The sequence below is a fragment of the Saccopteryx leptura genome, chromosome 1 (genome assembly GCF_036850995.1).
Source record: "Saccopteryx leptura isolate mSacLep1 chromosome 1, mSacLep1_pri_phased_curated, whole genome shotgun sequence".
In the NCBI taxonomy this organism is placed as follows: Eukaryota; Metazoa; Chordata; class Mammalia; order Chiroptera; family Emballonuridae; genus Saccopteryx; species Saccopteryx leptura.
Genome location: NC_089503.1, coordinates 383206843 through 383227194, shown reverse-complemented (window position 1 = coordinate 383227194; position 20352 = coordinate 383206843). Strand labels below are relative to the sequence as shown.

Below are 20352 nucleotides of genomic sequence, written 5' to 3'. Positions count from 1 at the left end.
GTGTGACATCTGCCCACCCCTCCCCTGACTGGAGCTGCCCGCACCTTTTCTAGTGTCCCCAGAGCAGAGGAGGAGGAGGCTCCGGGCCCTACGGCCGCCTCCCCCGAGGAGGCCCCTCTGCCTGGACTGTTTGGAGACAATGAGGACTGGGGCCAGCTCCTGGGCCGCTTCAGCAGCCCCCCGCCCGGAGCCCTGCAGCTGTCCTGGAGCCCGCCCCCCACCCCGAGGGCCTCCTCGGCCCCCCAGACGCCCCGCGTGGTCAGGCAGATCTCCATCTCAGGGCCTCACGACTCACTGCTTGCTCAGGAGTCATCCTCAGATCTGGCTGGGGCTCCCAGGAGCCCCCCTGGGGTGCCTCCCTGGGCCGAGGAAGGGGGCGGAGAGGGCCCGGAAGGGCAGGGCCTCAGCCCAGAGCGGCCTGTCCAGCCTCAGGGTGTGCAAGCTGAGGAGCAGCCAGGGCCCGGGTCCGGCCCAGAGACCCGCTTCCTTTTCGCTCTCCCCGGGACCCCTGCTGGGGACTCAGGGAGCCTGGTGGCAGCTGCACTGAAGGTGCTCGTTCCTCTGGAGGACGGACCCTCTCCCCAGGTGACCTCTCTCCCTTCCCAGACCATTGATGGGCCCAGCGAACAGTCCCAGGCCTCCTACCCAGATGACAGGGACTCCTGGGCCGTGCCTGTCCCAGCCAAGCCACCCAGGCAGAGAGAGACCCCCTATCAGGACCCGCAGGCTGCCAGCTCTGAGCCAGGACCAGGGTCCTTTGGAGCCAGAGTCCTCACAGCAGAGCTGGCCGAGCCCTCCCAGGATCTGGAGCGTGTGGTTCAGGCTCCCAGCGAGGGGTCAGAGCAGGACACGCGGGGCCCAGATGTGCAGGAGGGCCGTCCTGGGGGGCCCACCGAGGGGTCAGAGCAGGACACGCGGGGCCCAGATGTGCAGGAGGGCCGTCCTGGGGGGCCCACCGAGGGGTCAGAGCAGGACACGCAGGGCCCAGATGTGCAGGAAGGCCGTCCTGGGGGGCCCACCGAGGGGTCAGAGCAGGACACACAGGGCCCAGATGTGCAGGAAGGCCGTCCTGGGAGGCCCACCGAGGGGTCAGAGCAGGACACACAGGGCCCGGATGTGCAGGAGGGCCGTCCTGGGGGGCCCACCGAGGGGTCAGAGCAGGACACACAGGGCCCGGATGTGCAGGAGGACCGTCCTGGGAGGCCCACCGAGGGGTCAGAGCAGGACACACAGGGCCCAGATGTGCAGGAGGGCCATTCTGAGGGGCCCACTGAGGGGTCAGAGCAGGACACACAGGGCCCAGATGTGCAGGAGGGCCGTCCTGGGGGGCCCACCGAGGGGTCAGAGCAGGACACACAGGGCCCAGATGTGCAGGAGGGCCGTCCTGGGAGGCCCACCGAGGGGTCAGAGCAGGACACGCAGGGCCCAGATGTGCAGGAAGGCCGTCCTGGGGGGCCCACCGAGGGGTCAGAGCAGGACACGCAGGGCCCAGATGTGCAGGAGGGCCGTCCTGGGGGGCCCACCGAGGGGTCAGAGCAGGACACGCAGGGCCCAGATGTGCAGGAAGGCCGTCCTGGGGGGCCCACCGAGGGGTCAGAGCAGGACACGCGGGGCCCAGATGTGCAGGAGGGCCGTCCTGGGGGGACCACCGAGGGGTCAGAGCAGGACACACAGGGCCCAGATGTGCAGGAGGGCCGTCCTGGGAGGCCCACCGAGGGGTCAGAGCAGGACACACAGGGCCCGGATGTGCAGGAGGGCCGTCCTGGGAGGCCCACCGAGGGGTCAGAGCAGGACACACAGGGCCCAGATGTGCAGGAGGGCCGTCCTGGGGGGCCCACCGAGGGGTCAGAGCAGGACACACAGGGCCCAGATGTGCAGGAGGGCCGTCCTGGGGGGCCCACCGAGGGGTCAGAGCAGGACACACAGGGCCCGGATGTGCAGGAGGGCCATTCTGAGGGGCCCACTGAGGGGTCAGAGCAGGACACACGGGGCCCAGATGTGCAGGAGGGCCGTCCTGGGGGGCCCACCGAGGGGTCAGAGCAGGACACACAGGGCCCAGATGTGCAGGAGGGCCGTCCTGGGAGGCCCACCGAGGGGTCAGAGCAGGACACACAGGGCCCAGATGTGCAGGAGGGCCGTCCTGGGGGGCCCACCGAGGGGTCAGAGCAGGACACACAGGGCCCGGATGTGCAGGAGGGCCATCCTGGGGGGCCCACCAAGGGGTCAGAGCAGGACACACGGGGCCCAGATGTGCAGGAGGGCCATTCTGAGGGGCCCACCAAGGGGTTAGAGCAGGACACACAGGGCCCAGATGTGCAGGAGGGCCATTCTGAGGGGCCCACCGAGGGGTCAGAGCAGGACACACAGGGCCCAGATGTGCAGGAGGGCCATTCTGAGGGGCCCACCGAGGGGTCAGAGCAGGACACGCAGGGCCGGGATGTGCAGGAGGGCCGTCCTGGGGGGCCCACCGAGGGGTCAGAGCAGGACACACAGGGCCCAGATGTGCAGGAGGGCCGTCCTGGGGGGCCCACCGAGGGGTCAGAGCAGGACACGCAGGGCCCAGATGTGCAGGAGGGCCGTCCTGGGGGGCCCACCGAGGGGTCAGAGCAGGACACGCAGGGCCCGGATGTGCAGGAGGGCCGTCCTGGGGGGCCCACCGAGGGGTCAGAGCAGGACACACGGGGCCCAGATGTGCAGGAGGGCCGTCCTGGGGGGCCCACCGAGGGGTCAGAGCAGGACACACGGGGCCCAGATGTGCAGGAGGGCCATTCTGAGGGGCCCACCAAGGGGTTAGAGCAGGACACACAGGGCCCAGATGTGCAGGAGGGCCATTCTGAGGGGCCCACCGAGGGGTCAGAGCAGGACACACAGGGCCCGGATGTGCAGGAGGGCCATCCTGGGGGGCCCACCGAGGGGTCAGAGCAGGACACACGGGGCCCAGATGTGCAGGAGGGCCATTCTGAGGGGCCCACCAAGGGGTTAGAGCAGGACACACAGGGCCCAGATGTGCAGGAGGGCCATTCTGAGGGGCCCACTGAGGGGTCAGAGCAGGACACACAGGGCCCAGATGTGCAGGAGGGCCATTCTGAGGGGCCCACCAAGGGGTTAGAGCAGGACACACAGGGCCCAGATGTGCAGGAGGGCCATTCTGAGGGGCCCACTGAGGGGTCAGAGCAGGACACACAGGGCCCGGATGTGCAGGAGGGCCATTCTGAGGGGCCCACTGAGGGGTCAGAGCAGGACACACAGGGCCCGGATGTGCAGGAGGGCCATTCTGAGGGGCCCACTGAGGGGTCAGAGCAGGACACACAGGGCCCAGATGTGCAGGAGGGCCATTCTGAGGGGCCCACTGAGGGGTCAGAGCAGGACACACAGGGCCCGGATGTGCAGGAGGGCCGTCCTGGGGGGCCCACCAAGGGGTCAGAGCAGGACACACAGGGCCCAGATGTGCAGGAGGGCCATTCTGAGGGGCCCACCAAGGGGTCAGAGCAGGACACACAGGGCCCAGATGTGCAGGAGGGCCATTCTGAGGGGCCCACCAAGGGGTCAGAGCAGGACACACAGGGCCCAGATGTGCAGGAGGGCCATTCTGAGGGGCCCACTGAGGGGTCAGAGCAGGACACACGGGGCCCAGATGTGCAGGAGGGCCGTCCTGGGGGGCCCACCGAGGGGTCAGAGCAGGACACACAGGGCCCAGATGTGCAGGAGGGCCATTCTGAGGGGCCCACTGAGGGGTCAGAGCAGGACACACGGGGCCCAGATGTGCAGGAGGGCCATTCTGAGGGGCCCACTGAGGGGTCAGAGCAGGACACACAGGGCCCAGATGTGCAGGAGGGCCATTCTGAGGGGCCCACTGAGGGGTCAGAGCAGGACACACGGGGCCCAGATGTGCAGGAGGGCCATTCTGAGGGGCCCACTGAGGGGTCAGAGCAGGACACACAGGGCCCAGATGTGCAGGAGGGCCATCCTGGGGGGCCCACCGAGGGGTCAGAGCAGGACACACAGGGCCCAGATGTGCAGGGGGGCCATTCTGAGGGGCCCACCGAGGGGTCAGAGCAGGACACACGGGGCCCAGATGTGCAGGAGGGCCATTCTGAGGGGCCCACTGAGGGGTCAGAGCAGGACACACAGGGCCCAGATGTGCAGGAGGGCCATTCTGAGGGGCCCACTGAGGGGTCAGAGCAGGACACACGGGGCCCAGATGTGCAGGAGGGCCATTCTGAGGGGCCCACTGAGGGGTCAGAGCAGGACACACAGGGCCCAGATGTGCAGGAGGGCCATTCTGAGGGGCCCACTGAGGGGTCAGAGCAGGACACACAGGGCCCAGATGTGCAGGAGGGCCATCCTGGGGGGCCCACCGAGGGGTTAGAGCAGGACACGCGGGGCCCAGATGTGCAGGAGGGCCGTCCTGGGGGGCCCACCGAGGGGTCAGAGCAGGACACGCAGGGCCCAGATGTGCAGGAGGGCCGTCCTGGGGGGCCCACCGAGGGGTCAGAGCAGGACACGCAGGTACCAGATGTGCAGGAGGGCCGTCCTGGGGGGCCCACCGAGGGGTCAGAGCAGGACACGCGGGGCCCAGATGTGCAGGAGGGCCATTCTGGGGGGCCCACCGAGGGGTCAGAGCAGGACACACGGGGCCCAGATGTGCAGGAGGGCCATTCTGGGGGGCCCACCGAGGGGTCAGAGCAGGACACGCGGGGCTCAGATGTGCAGGAGGGCCGTCCTGGGGGGCCCACCGAGGGGTCAGAGCAGGACACGTGGGGCCCAGATGTGCAGGAGGGCCGCCCTGTGGGGCTAAGGGAAGATCACGGCCAAGTCCGGCCGGAAAGGCCGCCCGCCCTCCCCCCGCAGAGTCTGGAAGAGGAGCTCAGGGCTCAGGAGAGGAAACAGGTGGGCCAAGGAGGGCGAGGCCTCGGTGCAGAATGGCCAGTGGAGGCTCAGGGCCTGAGAACTGGGTGCTCAGAACTGCCCAGGCCGGCCGCCCTGCCCGCTCCTCTGCCGCATGGTACCCTGCAGGCTCAGGCTGAAGCAGAAGTCCCTGTTCCTGGAAAACCGACCCCTCCGAGGGGCTCCCCGCCTCAGGGGGCCCAGCCTGGGGCTGAAGTGGGGCTCCAGCAGCCCACGAACACCCTGCCCACCATGGCCGCCCTGGAAGCCCAGCCTGGGCCTCCACCCACAACTGCTCAAGCGGAGGGAGGACCAGGCCCCCGACAATCCAGGGAGCCAAAGGCGGAGAACAGGCCTGAAGACCCCGGAGCAGACTCTGGGGAGGCTGGGCTGACCCCCTCCCCAGGGGACCCCACAGACAGCCAGCCTGCAGGGGACCCTGATTACATCTTCCACGTCATCTTCCTGGGAGACTCGAACGTGGGCAAAACCTCCTTCCTGCAGCTGCTGCACCAGAACACCTTCCCCACCGGGCTCACAGCCACCGTGGGTAAGGGCCACCTGGGAGGGAGGGAGGGAGGGAGGGAGGGAGGGAGACAGACAGACCCAGGGACCCCGGCCAACAAGCCAGAGCAGGCCCTCCCTGAGCGCGCCTCCCAAGGGAAGCTGCAGGTTCTGTCCTGGCCACAGGCCTTGCCCTACTAGACAGTATTTTATATGGCCATCCTCTTACTGTTTACTAATCATCTCTAATTACAGGTAATTAGGTTTTTCTGCATTGATCTGATTAGCTTATAATGTGCCACATCAACAAAGCACCCTGCAATTTAGGGGCCAGTGCTGGCTGACGGTGGAAACCAGCAAGCCCCTGCCCACACGGCCCTGGGGGCGGCCGCTGCAGGGTCCGCACTGGTTGGGGGGTCATGATTAGCCGCCAGCCCGACTGGCCAAGCTCTGGCAGTCAAGTTGCCTTGGGCAAGTGGAATGTTTTACACAGAATGTATCTGCGGAGTGTGGTAAGTTAGGAACCTGGCTGCCTGGGTTCAATGCTTGTTCTGCCACTTGCTAGCCATATGAACTTGGACAAATTTTTTTTTTTAATTATTTTTATTTATTTATTCATTTGAGAGAGAGAGAGAGAGAGAGAGAGAGAGAGAGAGAGAGAGAGAAGGGGGGAGGAGCAGGAAGCAGCTTTGACTCTCATATGTGCCTTGACCGGGCAAGCCCAAGGCCCTGAACCGGCAACCTCAGCATTCCAGGTCGACGCTCCATCCACTGTGCCACCACAGGTCAGGCCCTGGACAAATTCTTTAACCTCTCTGAGCCCCCAAATCCTTATCTGATAAATGAGGCCAGCAGGAGTGCAGGCTTTCCAGAGTGTTTGTAAGAATTAGTACATGCCAAGCTCTTAGAGTAGTATCTGGCCCATACAAAGTGCTAATAAAGACTTGTTATTTTTGTTGTTATTAATATAAGTAAATATTTGACCATGTCTAGTCCAGTGGCTCCTGCTAATGAAATGTACCAAAGCACAAAGCTCCCCCTCCCCCAAATTTTGGGCTATGCTGCCATTTGAATGTTGTGTAGAACCACAGAAAACAAGCCTGTGGGGATGCAGGGGAAACCACTTAGGGATGAAGGCAGAGAGATCCACATCTTCTGTCAGTCAGGGTGACCGGGGACCAGTGTCAGACCAGTGGATAAATTACAGTCCATGCACCTGACCTGTGGTGGCGCAGTGGATAAAGCGTCGACCTGGAAATGCTGAGGTCGCCGGTTCGAAACCCTGGGCTTGCCTGGTCAAGGCACATATGGGAGTTGATGCTTCCAGCTCCTCCCCACCTTCTCTCTCTGTCTCTCTCTCCTCTCTGTTTCTCTCTCTTCCTTTCTCTCTCCTCTCTAAAATGAATAAATAAAATAAAATTTAAAAAAATTAAAAAAATTACAGTCCATGCAAGAGAGGGAGGCCCCAGGGCAAGTTCTCAGACTTTTCTCTGCTTAAGAATCCTCACCTGGGCCTGACTAGTGACGCAGTGGATAAATCTTCGACCTGGGGCACTGAGGACCCAGGTTCAAACCCTCAAGGTCACCGGCGTGGGATCATAAACATGATCCCATGGTCGCTGGCTTGAGCCCAAGGTCTGTGGTTTGAGCTAGGGGTCACTGGAAGCCCGGTCAAGGCACATATTAGAAACAATCAATGAACAACTAAAGTGCCACAACTATGAGTTGATGCTTCTCATTTCTCTCCTTTCCTCTGTTTCTCTCTCTTTTTCTCTCTCTCTTTCTCTAAAAAAAAAAAAGCAGGGGTACAGGGCCTCCAACGCCCCTATTATTAGTCGCCTAAGCTACTGGTTACTGACCACCTACAATGCATCAGGCATCTTACATACATGCCTTTTTCTTACAACACTCCCCCTAAACTGAGTTTCCCCATTATTATGTAGTGAGAAGTTTCCAGAAAATTCAATCAAGAAAAACACAGACTGCATAACTGTAAAAAGACAGAGACAGACTGTGCCCACAGCTAACCAGTGGGGAGTATCTGAGATCCAAGTGTGTGACACAGACCTGTCCTGGTCTGAGCTCTGGGTTCGTGTCCCTTGTGGCTGTCATCCATCTGTCTTAACTGTTGCTGGGGATGATTCTGGCTTCCTCGGCATGAACCCTTCCCCGCTCAGTGTCACCCTCCTCCACTCCCACTTCTCTCAGAGGCCTGAGGAGGACCAGAACCAGAGCCAACTGAGTTCTATCTGAATGGGCATTTTTTCTTCTTCTTTTTCCTAGTGAGAGGAGTGGAGGTAGAGGGACAGACTCCCGCATGTGCCCCAACCAGGATCCACCCGGCAACCCCCATCTGGGGTCAATGCTCTGCCCATCTGGGGCCATGCTTAGCAACTGAGCTATTTTTAGCACCTGAGGTGAGGCTCCACAGAGCCATCCTCAGTGCCTAGGGCTGATGCACTCTAGCCGATTGAGCCATGACTGCAGGGAAGAGAGAGAGAGAGAGAGAGAGAGAGAGAACCAGGACATCCACATGTTGAGCTGACACTCTACCACTGAGCCAACTGGCCAGGGCCAAATCTGCATTTTTGCCAGGCTTTTCCATCTTTATTCTCATCAGGTCAGGGAACCACAGGATTGAGGACTTGCTTCAGTATTTTGCCCTACCTGAGCCCCAGAGTTCATACCCACGTCAGAAGCTTTTTTTTCTAATTGTTATTACTATTATTAATAATTTTTATTGACTTGAGAGAGAGAGAGAAACACCTCTTGGCTGCCCCCCTTACTCAAGCAGTCCTGGGTTGATTCCTGCGTGTGCCCCGACCTCCTCTGGCATCAGCATGGCTCTCTCCCCGAGGCTGCTCGTGTAAGAGAGTCGATTCCTTGGGAAGGAGAAGACATCCTAATCCTACCAGTTTACAGGGCTACGCATCTGGGGGGAGCGTGTGAGGACACGTGGATGGGCTGGGCAGGAAGACGGACAGGGAGGCGGACGAGCGGGCGTAATGGGGGAGTTATTCCCTACGAAGAATAATCATGAGTTGTGAAGAGTTGTTTGGGAGTCTCCATGGTGGGGATGTGAGCAGAGGCTGGATGTTATCACAGGACATGGATCTGGTGGCCCCAGAGGTTACTGTTTTGCTGAGGTCTGGCGTCCTGGGCCGTCACTTCTCTCAGCTCCCTGGGGAGAGCATGATGGTGTGTGTGTGTGTGTGGGGGGGGGCTATGGTGTCAGCCACCACCTGTGGCCAGCGGCAGGTGATCATGGGGGTCGCTGTAAGAGACCAGCTCAAGGTGAATAGGAGACACCCCTTTCCTGAGCTGGCTTGGGCTCTGCAGCCTTAGGGCTCTATTGGGAAAGGGGGTGGGGACAGGGAAAAAGAATCCCCTCTCCATCGCCCCTCCCCCGCAGCCCACCTGGTCTCCTTGGGAATAGGGGTGGGCAGAAATGTGCACCCCAAAGATTCCAAACCAAACCTCCCTGGGGATTTCACTGTTTCCTCCCTATTTACACACAGGGTCTGGAACCACGACCACAGACAGGTGGGTTCAGGGAGGTGAGAATTAATAATGATAATAAAAATTACCACCTCTCAGGCATCTCTCCCCTCCCAGAAACTGGGCTAAAGCTCGGGCAGAAGTCATTTAATCTTCCCACTCACCCTGCAACGTGGGCGGTTTTAAATTGCCACCTTGCAGATGAGGAAGGGAGGCTCAGAGAGGTGAAGTGACTTGCCTACGGTCACCCAGCCAGCGGCAGAGAGTGGACGGCTCACAGCCCAATCCATCCTCTCTGAAGCCCGCGCTCCTAACACCTCCTGGGCGGCTGCCTACCCCGCTGTCTGGCAGAAGGGGGAAGATGTGTGCCACGATTAGGATAAGAAATAGGCATTGCAAAAATAATGTAAGGAAGGGCCTGGCTACGTAGCTCCATTGGATGGACGGTCTTCCTGACACACCAAGGTTGTGGGTTAGATCCCCGGTCAGGGTACATGCAAGAATCAACCAATGAGTGCGTAAATAACTGGAACAACAACAAATAGATGTTTCTTTCTCCCTTCCTCTCTCTCTAAAGTCAATAAGTAAAAAAAAAAAAAATTAAAAAAAAATTAAAAGAAATAAAATAATGAAGCAGATTTTCCCAAAGCAGACAGGAGTAATCCCTACTGTGCAGGCGGGAAGACAGACGTGTTTGTAGAGGTCAAAGCGACACAAGCTCCCTGTGTGGGCACGGAGGGCAGTGAGCCCCGTGGGCTGGGCAGTCCGGCAGCGCTTCTTGAAAGACATGGGCCCTTGAATCTGGATGGGATTTTGGGAGCAGAGGAGAGGAAGCCCAGAAGCCAAAGGTTCCCATCCCCTGAGGCCAGTGCTCATTAATTTGGACTCCAAGTTCTGGATGGTAACCCGAGAGCAGGAAGCCTAACCCCTCTCTGTGTGTCCTAGGAGTGGATTTTCGGGTCAAAAACCTGCTGGTGGACGACAAGTGCTACGCGCTGCAGCTCTGGGACACGGCTGGCCAGGAGAGGTGATGGGCCCTGTCTGCACTCAGTGGCATCAGCAGCCTGAGCTGACCTGGGGTCCCAGGGTGCCGGGGTGCCGGGGTGCCGCGGTAGAGGGTGGCCCCGACCCTGAGGGGTCCAACATGGGCGAGAGGCCCCCAAGTGCCGAAGAGACATCGGCCCCTGGAGGTCTGAGGTCAGGGGAGGCGCCCCGAGTCAGGCCCGGCGAGGGGGACAGGGCAGCAGACCCAGAGGCCCCCTTGGTCTGGCAGGGCATCTGTGAGGGTCGTCCCAGCCTGGCCCTCGGGGACAGCCACACAGTCATCCATCCTTCTGAAAACACTGGCCCTCCACTTTCCAGTGAGGCAGCAGTGACCACAACTTCAAAGGCGCTTCTTTTTTGTACCCAGCAGTTCAACCCCTAGAAATTGATTCTTCTGATAAACTCAGACATGATGATGATGACACAGGGACCGAGGCTGTTCATAGCAGGGTTAATATTACAAAACACTGGCCTGATCTGTGGTGGCGCAGTGGATAAAGTGTCGACCTGGAAATGCTGAGGTTGTCGGTTCGAAACCCTGGGCTTGCCTGGCCAAGGCACATATGGGAGTTGATGCTTCCAGCTCCTCCCCCCTTCTCTCTCTCTGTCTCTCTTTCCTCTCTCTCTCTGTCTCTCCCTCTCCTCTCTAAAATGAATAAATTTAAAAAAAATTACAAAACACTGGAAACAAACTAAACGCCATCAATAGCGGACCAGTGCAATAAGTCAGGATGTATCCATACATGATAGACTATTATGAAGTCACGAAAAAGACTGAAGACCCTCTTTAGGTCTAACAGGGAAACACTTCCAAGTCACTTTTACTGACTAGAAAAAACGAAGTATTTTGTTTAATATCTGAATATTAATGAGTACAGTGAGTATTTTACACTGTATTTGTGTTAACGGCACAAAGGGTGGGTGTGTGTATGTGTGTCTAGATGTGTGTGTGTGCATATACACATTTATGGATATTTATAAAATACCTCTGGAAAAACATTTAAGAAACTGGTAACCCAGGTTGCCTCTGGTGTGGGGGACCAGGTGGCTACAGAATGGGGGTGGGATTTTTCTCTGGGTGTCCTTTGGTACCTTTGGACATTGGAGGCACGGGAACTGTTACCTATTCAACAATAACTACACTGTGAGAAGGAAAGGATATGCACACTGTCTTTGGGAAGCAATTAGTAGCAGGAAAGATGAATTCTCCCACTTTGCCAATGGAGGCTGGGGCCTGGGGTCAGCCCACCAGGCGTGGCCTCACACAGACTCCCTGGGCAGGTATCACAGTATGACACGGCAGCTGCTCCGCAAAGCTGATGGAGTGGTGCTCATGTACGACGTCACATCCCAGGAGAGCTTTGCCCACGTGCGCTACTGGCTGGACTGTCTCCAGGTGAGTAGATGGTTGCTGAGGTTGGCTGAAGAGGTAACATCTAAGTTAGATCCTGCCCACTCTGCCTTTTCTCCTAGGATTACAAATGATATAATAGACAACTCACTGAGGGCATGTGGCTGGATGGGCTGGAAGTAGTATGAAGGAACCACAACCGCACAGTACAGCCTCCAAAACAAACTACTTCCTTTATCCTATGAACATTTCTTTCTTACATACAGCAGCTCTGTGATGTCTCCTTAATACCTGGGGATAATGTAATTCTAGTACCACTTTATGTGATAATTCTTCTGTCCACACATCTCTCATTCTTTTCCCCATGTACTTAATTGATACATAGATGCTGAAATTCTTCAGTATATTTTAAAATAGCAGAGGAATATGAAGTAAGACATGTCTTTTTCTAGAAGTTTCTAGTCCAGCCAGAGAGATGCAAAAGAAGTAGGATAAGGTAATATATAAGGGCACCTGGGCTTGGGGATCAGACAGGGCCCAACTATCCCACCCCAACTCTGCGGCCCTGAACAAGTGACTTAGCCTCTCTGAACTTCAACCTCCCAACTTCTCTCGTAGAGTTGGGAGGATTAACTGATAGAATTGCTTTCAGCACAGCACCTGGTATGTATTATAGTAAGTGCTCAGTTAAAGCTATTATTATTATTATTATCATTCACCAAACTGTCACGAACCAGTGTGACTCATAATTTTATAGGTCTTAGGTGGAAACGGTGGAGGATTGGAAAGTAAACACAGAAAGAAAAAGGATGTGATTACGAGGTTTTATGGTGGCTGATGGCCTACCAAAAGCTCCTGCACTCCCAAAAGCTTTATTTTTATAGTGTAAAGCAAAGTCATTTGCAAATCAAAGAGAACTCAGATACAAAATCACATTTCCAAGGCAAACTAAGAATTCTCCCCAGAGCCCCAAAATCCCTCCACCATACATAACATCTTAACTTCACAAAACAAAAAGTAAAAAGAAAACTGCCTCCAGTCTCTCCGAGGGACGTGGGGGATGGGATGGGTAGAAACAATCCAGTATCACAGCTAACATGGAGGTGTGGGGAAGGAGATGTAAATTGCCGTTATCAACTTCAACGATTAGTCAGAGATCAAGCAAGTGAGGTGGGGGGATGGGCAGCAAGACCCTGTCAGCTTACTGCCAGTCCCCCACAAATCTAAACCACAAGGACCCTGTCAGCTTGCAGTCTCCAACAATGAAACAATTAGATGAGCCAATGCAGCCTGTGTAATCAAGCACTGGGCTACTGAGCACAGGTAGGAAGAGAGGGACAGGGGCAGGATCAATCCATGAAGGCTTCCTGGGGGAGGTTCCTTTGAGGTTGGCCTTGGATAATAGGTGACATGTTTTCAGGCAGATAGGAGGGGCAGCCTCACTGCAGATGAGGGAAAGGTGTCCAGGTGGGAAAGGTGTGGAGTGAGTGTGACAGGGAAAGGTGGCATGTGTGGGGGAGGAAGCCACCGGAGGTCCGGGCCGAATCCGCCCAGGGTCTGGCACACTGCGGGCACTCAACACATGTGGCTGAGGGAATGTGTTCTTTGTGCAGGAAGCAGGGGCTGATGGAGTGGTCGTTCTTCTCTTGGGAAACAAGATGGACTGTGATGAGGAGCGGCAGGTGTCCACCGAGGCTGGGCAGCAGCTGGCCAAGGTGAGCACTGGGCATCAGCCTTTCCCCCAGCCTGGACTGGTGTTGGCCAAATAAGTTTGTAAATATGATATATATGTTTGCTCGCTTATAGTTTGCATTGAGTGTGGGGGACAGGCTGTAAGCAGGCAGGGTCGTTATACCCTAAGGCAGGGGTCCCCAAACTTTTTACACAGGGGGCCAGTTCACTGTCCCTCAGACTGTTGGAGGGCTGGACATTAAAAAAAAACTATGAACAAATCCCTATGCACACTGCATATATCTTATTTTAAAGTAAAAAAACCAAAACAGGAACAAATACAATATTTAAAATAAAGAACAAGTAAATTTAAATCAACAAACTGACCAGTATTTCAATGGGAACTATGCTCCTCTCACTGACCACCAATGAAAGAGGTGCCCCTTCCGAAAGTGCGGCGGGGGCCAGATAAATGGCCTCAGGGGGCCGCATGTGGCCCGCGGGCCGTAGTTTGGGGACCCTGCCCTAAGGCTTAGTTTTAAGACTAAGCCTTTCCCACCCTAAGTGACTTTGTATCAGAGACTTCCTTGTTTGTATATTGAATTAAAGGTTTTGAATTCTACACTATAAAATGGGGCAGACCAGGAGCTTGCTCTCTCTCAGTTCCTGAGATTAGCATTAGAGAGAGCAGAGAAAGGACAGCAGAGAAAGACCATGTGGAGGAGAGGAGAAGCAGCCAAGATGGCGGAGTGCTGAGGGAGAAGCCAGTTTGTGCAGAGTTTGTGCAGGGAGAAGGAGATGGGGAACAGAGGTGAATAAAGCTGGTGAGGTAAAAAACTTTGATTGTAGGAAACTCGGATAAGTCAGTGGCTTTGGGAGCCCTGAATGGAAAGGGAAGTGTTTTCCCACTGTGTGTATTTCTTGCCTGCCGGGTGCAAGCTAGGATAAAGATGATGGCCCACCAGTTCTTGGCTCTGTTGTTTCATTACTGTCTGTCCGAAACATATGCGAACGTGCATGGGGCAGATGGCTGTGATGGTGGCCGTGGCTACTGGCTTTACAACTGGGCTGACCCTCCCTACAGGGTAGGGAATAGTCCCCCTGGCCTGGGCAACCAAGAAGGACCCATTGGCCATTTCTGCCCCTGCCCGGCCAAAGGCCAGGTCAGAGTGAACAGTAGCCTGGCCACCTCTGCCTCCCACCCACCCCAGCCTTAGACCCAAACATGAGGCCGTCACGGTGGGCTTGACATTGAACCTCACTGCTGAATTAGAAGATCCCCACCCAATGTCCTGACCTACATAAAAAAATATCTTCAGAATAAAAAGGCTTCACTTAAAATTCCCAATCAAATCTTAATTTTATCTCTGGCCTCTAATTAACATAACATTCCTTCTAATTTAATCTATTTTAAGGACTCAGATTCTTTTCTAGGAAGATTAACATCAAAAGCCCCACCACCAGACAGTGGGTACCATTTATTTATGAATAGAATTTGACCACATTTCAGAAAAATCTGGAGAATAATAAAGAAAAAATGAAGAACCCACCCCTTTGCCCTGCGTCGGACGCAGCCCTGCTTGGCATTTTCATGCCGCGGTTTCTTCTCTCATTTCTTAAACTCCCGAGGTCATCACCGTGGCGTCCGCTCGGCGGGAATATTTCCTCTTAAAAGTAGCAGCTCATCTCTTTGACATAGTAATTCCTCCTCCAGCAATTTATCCTAAAAGAAGCAGAAGTAATAACCCCTAGAGAATCTCCTAATGGATGCCCGTGTGCAATGTGTAATCAGACGTGTTTACATGAGGATGCTCTCCACAGTAGTATTTAGAAGGACAAACGCTGGACAGCAGTTGGTGGTTAAATTGTGGAGGTTTATGTGAGAGGCTAACATTTGCCATGAAGAATCCTGTCCTGGGAAAATAACCGAAGAAGGGTGTGGAGGAAGCGCTTGGGCTGTAATGGGAAGTCGGAAAAGCCTCTGCAAACCCGGGCGGAGGCTAGGCTGACCCTGTGACTACTGGGATTTGACTGTCCGGGGCCCACCAGCATGGCAGTTTCAGTGGCTTAACCTATCAGTCTAATGACATTCAGCCCACGCCCCTAACCCCTAATAATAGGGTGATCTAAAACAGAATGAAACTATATATACTCACAGGACTGGTTTATATTTTGTACTTTCTTTTTATGCTGTCTCTTTAAATATTTCCCCCAATTAAGTATTTTTGAAATAAAAAAAAAAAAGACATAACGAAGGATTTAAGAATATCAAGAACATTTCTCTACGTTGGGACACAGGCTTCCCACTGTCTCTCTGAAGACTGTAGAATGTTTCCAGGGTGGAGGGCAGCGGGCAGAGTGCCAGGCTGGGGACCACGGGCCGCGCCCGAGGCGGAGCTGCCTCACCCTTTGGGGCTGGCGCAGACCTACTTGGTGGGACTCTGTCTGGCGGCCAGGCTTTTGGTGGTGGGGGCTGCGGCCTGGACTCGGGTGGTCTCCCCCAGGCACCCATATGCCGTCTGTCCGGCCTGCAGGAGCTGGGGGTCTCCTTTGGAGAGTGCAGCGCTGCCCTGGGCCACAACATCCTGGAACCCGTGGTGAACCTGGCCAGGTGAGTGCCACCCCGCCATGTCCCACCCAGACCCTCTGGGCAGCCTTCAGCCAGGCTGTGTGGGACACACCTGTACAAGCACAGGGCTCGCCAGTGTGGGGAAGGAGAGGGCGCCCTGTGCAGCCTCCTGGCTCTATTCTCCCACTCCCACGAGCAGCATCGCCGCCCAAAAGCCACGTCCCTCTCTGAGCCTCGCTTTCTTTTCCGTCAAGTGTTCCCAACAGTCTAGTGACTTCCACTGGGTTCAGACTAAAATCCAGCCCTGGCCGGGTGGCTCAGTTAGTTTGAGCATCGTCCTGAGATGCCAAGGTTGCGGGTTGAATCCCTGGCCAGGGCACACATAAGACACAACCAATAAAAGCATGAACAACAAATCAATGTTTCTCTCTCTCCCCCCCCCTCAAAAAAAAAATCAATGGAAAAGAAAATAGAGTAAAATCCAAATGATTTACAATGTCCTGCTCATCTCTGGGGCCATCTCCCCTGTCCCTGCATGTGCACACACACAACACATGGTCACACACCACACACACACAACACACACACACACACACACACACACACAAAGTTTTGGCCACTCAGCACAGCCCTCCCTGACCACTCCCCTTGACCATTATCCTGGATCACCTACTCTGTCCTTCAAAACCCTCCAGGTCAAATTACACACACACACACACACACACACACGCATGTGTCTGTTTACTTGTGATATCTGCCTCCTGGCCTCAGGCTGTAGACCCTGGAGGGCGGGGCCATGTCTGTTTTATTTAGCACCCCCCCCCCCACGCCTGGGACCTGGCAAATACTAGGTACTCAATGAGTGAAAGAAATGAGCTTGAGAGCCCCAGGTTACTGGCTTGAGCCCCAGGTCGCTGGCTTGAGCAAGGGGTCAGTCACTCTGTCCGCTGGAGCCCCCTCCACACCCCATCAAGGCACATACGAGAAGCAATCAATGAACAACTAAGGTGCCGCAACTAGGAGTTGATGCTTCTCATCTCTCTCCCTTCCTGTCTGTCTGTCCCTCTCTCGAACTCTTTCTCTGTCTCTATCAAAAGAAAAAAGAAAAGAAAAGAAAAGAAAAGAAAAGAGTAAGAGGGAGAGTATCAGACCAGATGATCGCTGAATCGCTGAGCTCCTTTTTTGACAAAGTAACTACAGAGTGACTTGCTAATCTGTAAACCTGCTCAGTCACGATGCTCTCTGGCAAAAAACTGCTCAATGACTTTCCTTTGCTTTCGGATCAAAGCCCAGGTTTCTTCCAGGACCATAGGACCCTGAACCCCTGCTGCCTCCAAGGTTTTTTTTTTTCTGGCTATTCAGTCCTCAGGCTCTGTCCCTTAAGCAAAATACCCAGCACATAGTAAATATACTGGGAAGGGAGGAAGGAAGCAAGGAAGAAAGGAAGGAAGGGAGGGAAGGAGGGAAAGAGGGGGGAGGGAGAAGGGGAGGGAGGAAGGAGGAAAAGGAATGGGCTTCTTTCACTTTCCCCAGCCCCAGCTCTATGGGCCCTGAGCCTTTGCCCTCTGCCTGAATGCACCCCCCTTTTCTGCTGTGGCTCAGCTAGTACACTGCCTCCTGCTCCCTCATCCCTCCTGGACCTGCTGTGGAGCCCCCCTGGGCGCTTCCCCATTCCTGGGTCCTGACCAACCCGTCTCTCCTCCGCCTCCCGCAATACGTCTCTCCTCCGCCTCCCGCAATACGCAAGGCAGGGCGAGGACACGCTGGCCTCTCCTCACAATCAGAGTCCCTCGCACAGTGCCTGCACAGAGCCGGCTAGGAAGAATGCCGGAAGAGAGACAGAAGCCAGAGTCTCCGTGGCCCCCCCTCCCCGGTGCCATGTGGCATGTAGGGCAGGGGCAGAGCAGGTGGGAGAGAGGAAGCTGGGGGTGCAGCCCTCCAGTCCCCCCCCAGCTGTACCCTCGGCTCCTCCCTGCTGCTGCTGGGAGGTGAGAGATGGGACTGACGCCTTCATGTGGTCACGCAGGTCACTCAAGGCCCAAGAAGACCGCTTGAAGGACTCACTGGTGGCAGTGGCCCCTGAGAAGCCACCGAAGAAAGCTGGCTGCTGCTCCTGACCTGCTGGCGTGGGGTTTCCTGTCCCCCAGCTCCTGTCCTCCAGCTCCTGACCCATCCAGCGCCTGGCCACAGCACATCAGACAGGGCCGGCTTGCAAGCTCAGGAGCACCCGCCTCGGGCCAGGACTTGGATCTGATAGCAGGCAGGGGCTCCACCAACACTGCTCTTAGCTCTGGGGTTGCCCTGGGGTTGCAGGACTTTGCCGAGTTAAATAATCCTAGGGGTGGGGGTGGGGGGCTCTTTAAGGAAAAGAAAAGTCTAGAGAAACAACTTAAGGAAAACACGCCACAATATTGGCCCCACATCTCTGGGCGGTAAAATGACAGGGTGAATGTGGAAGGGGGTCTTGTTATTTTCTTTTTCTATGTATTTGTAGTTTAGACCCTTCTACAATGACCGTGTAGTCCTACATAGTCAGAAATAAAAATCAACGTGGAAGGGAGGAAAGAGACTTTTCAAGGCTGGTGCTTGGGTGTGATTACTCATTGGCATCGCCTGTTGATGACAAGGCACACTTTTCATCAAAGTCGTCCATCCCGCTGTTCCGTGCCGGGCAGAGCGGCAGGCAAAGCGCCCAGCCAAGCCGGGGAACTCGTCTCACTCACGTAGCCGTTGGCAAACGTGGGGTTCCTTCCGAGGAGAATCCCATCCTGGGGAAGAGCAATGTTCTCAGGGCCCCCGTTGGCCCCATCCCCTCTGTGTCACCCGAGCCCCAGCCCTTTCTGCAAGATCTGCCTCTAAGGGATCACATTCGGGGACCTCCCACCCCAATGCCGATTGCCCCCTGGTGCAGCCCTCTGCCCTGAGGTGTTAATCTCGGGATGCCCTTGAGGCACAAGTGGGATGTGGCAGGTGGGGGCCCAGGGAGCAGCTGTGGGGAAATGGGGTTCCACCACTCATGGGCTCCTCTTTGGAGCTTTTGGGGGGAGTTCCCAGAATTCCACCACCCCCGCCACCTCCTGAAAGGGGACTGCGTGTCACCTGCCGGGGAGGGAGGTTTTCAGTGCCCTCGGGGAGCTTGCTTTGGAAGAGACTCAGAGGGAGGGCCTCCCTGTGTTGGACTATCTCCTGTCATCTGTGTCGGCTGCAAATGCTGTCTGTGTCATCTGACCGGTGACAGCAGCGGTGCTCACCACGTCCTGCGGTCCAGCGTGAGCAGCGGTGACCACGTCCTGCGGTCCAGCGTGAGCAGCGGTGACCACGTCCTGCGGTCCAGCGTGAGCAGGGCGCTCACCGCGTCCAGCGGTCCAGCGTGAGCAGGGCGCTCGCCGCGTCCAGCGGTCCAGCGTGAGCAGGGCTCTCACCACGTCCTGCGGTCCAGCGTGAGCAGGGCTCTCACCACGTCCTGCGGTCCAGCGTGAGCAGGGCGCTCGCCGCGTCCTGCGGTCCAGCGTGAGCAGGGCTCTCACCACGTCCTGCGGTCCAGCGTGAGCAGGGCGCTCGCCGTGTCCAGCGGTCCAGCGTGAGCAGGGCTCTCACCACGTCCTGCGGTCCAGCGTGAGCAGGGCTCTCACCACGTCCTGCGGTCCAGCGTGAGCAGGGCCCTGCGCTTGGTGCTTTGTGATCGTGTTGGTGAATTCCTCAGCTGACTCAGAGGAAACCCCAGTTCCACAGAGGGACCAGCCAAGAGACTGCGAGAGGCAGAGGTCTGGAGAGCAAGGGAGGAGAAGGCGGGAGGGCAGGGGAGGCACGGCGCCCTCCTGCTCGTTGCACAGGGGCATCTCCATGTGCGGCCCCAACCCTCTGCTCAGTTCTGAAGGGGACGTCTCAGGACCCTGAGCTCTCTGTCACTAGAGGCACAGGAGCAGAAGCCAGGGAGCACTCCGCAAGAGGTGAAGAGAAGATCCAGGCATCAGAAGCCACCAAAGCGTGGGGCAGAGGCCCTTCAGGGACCCCTTTCGGCCTCTGCTGTATGCAGGATGGTTGCTGTGGCCCGGCCTGTCCCGTTCCCGGCCCCACACTGGCTCTCTCGCCCCCAATGTCTTCCCTCCTTTGGAGATCCTCCCCGTCAGCCCAGGCAGACCCTGCTCTGAGCAGTTCCTAGGCTGCCGTGTGCTCAGAGAAAGACAGAGACAGAGCTGGGTGGGCGTCACTGAGTGAAGCCTGGTCCCAGACCAGGGTGGAGGAAGTCCTGCTGTGGCTAATGGCGCCTCCTCTGGGGCCTGGGACCTGGCAGGCACCGGCATCTCTGTCCTGTGGGCCAGGGAGTCAGTGAGGCGTGATCCCTGGGGGAGCCAGCAGAGAGGATAGAGCCCCTGTCCTAGGGGACCCAGTGCACAAGTGGCCGCGGGCCGGCCCCTCCCCTCTCTGCTCTGCCCTGGCCTAGCTCCGGCAGCTCACTCAGGCTCCCTAGAGATGGGTGCTAGAAGGGACTGCACACCAGCCCCAAACCCTCTCCTGGCTTTCTCCGGCTGCGCTAGACCCAGCTACTGTGCAGAGCACAGCTGGGGGGGGGGGGGGGCGCCAGCCTCTCCTGGTATCTCAGGTTCCAAGTCACCAAGCAGAGCCCAGGGAGCTTGGAGCGGCACGAGGCAGGTGAGGAGAACAGCAGGAGGGACTCAAGGTAGACTTCAGGCTGAACTTTCAGGCAAGTGGTGAGTTCTTAGGGCATGTCTGCCAAGCGGGCTCAGGTCACAACTTAGCTTGAGGCAAATGAAGAAAAAGAGGGTGGGACTGGGGGGGGGGACTCAGGGTGTGGAGTGAGAAGGAG

The 20352-nt window shown here is 56.8% G+C and overlaps 1 protein-coding gene across 1 annotated transcript in view; it reads left to right on the top strand.

The window, feature by feature from the left end:
- Window positions 1-18043, top strand: part of RAB44 (RAB44, member RAS oncogene family) — a 35728-nt gene extending 17685 nt beyond the window's left edge. Inside the window, exons 9-15 of the mRNA XM_066361437.1 lie at window positions 54-884; window positions 4791-5437; window positions 9835-9916; window positions 11215-11329; window positions 12898-12999; window positions 15490-15566; window positions 17551-18043. Of these exons, the coding sequence (XP_066217534.1) occupies window positions 54-884; window positions 4791-5437; window positions 9835-9916; window positions 11215-11329; window positions 12898-12999; window positions 15490-15566; window positions 17551-17641 (1945 nt within the window). The 3' untranslated portion in view covers window positions 17642-18043. The remainder of the gene's footprint in view (window positions 1-53; window positions 885-4790; window positions 5438-9834; window positions 9917-11214; window positions 11330-12897; window positions 13000-15489; window positions 15567-17550) is intronic.
- Window positions 18044-20352: the final 2309 nt, after the last annotated feature.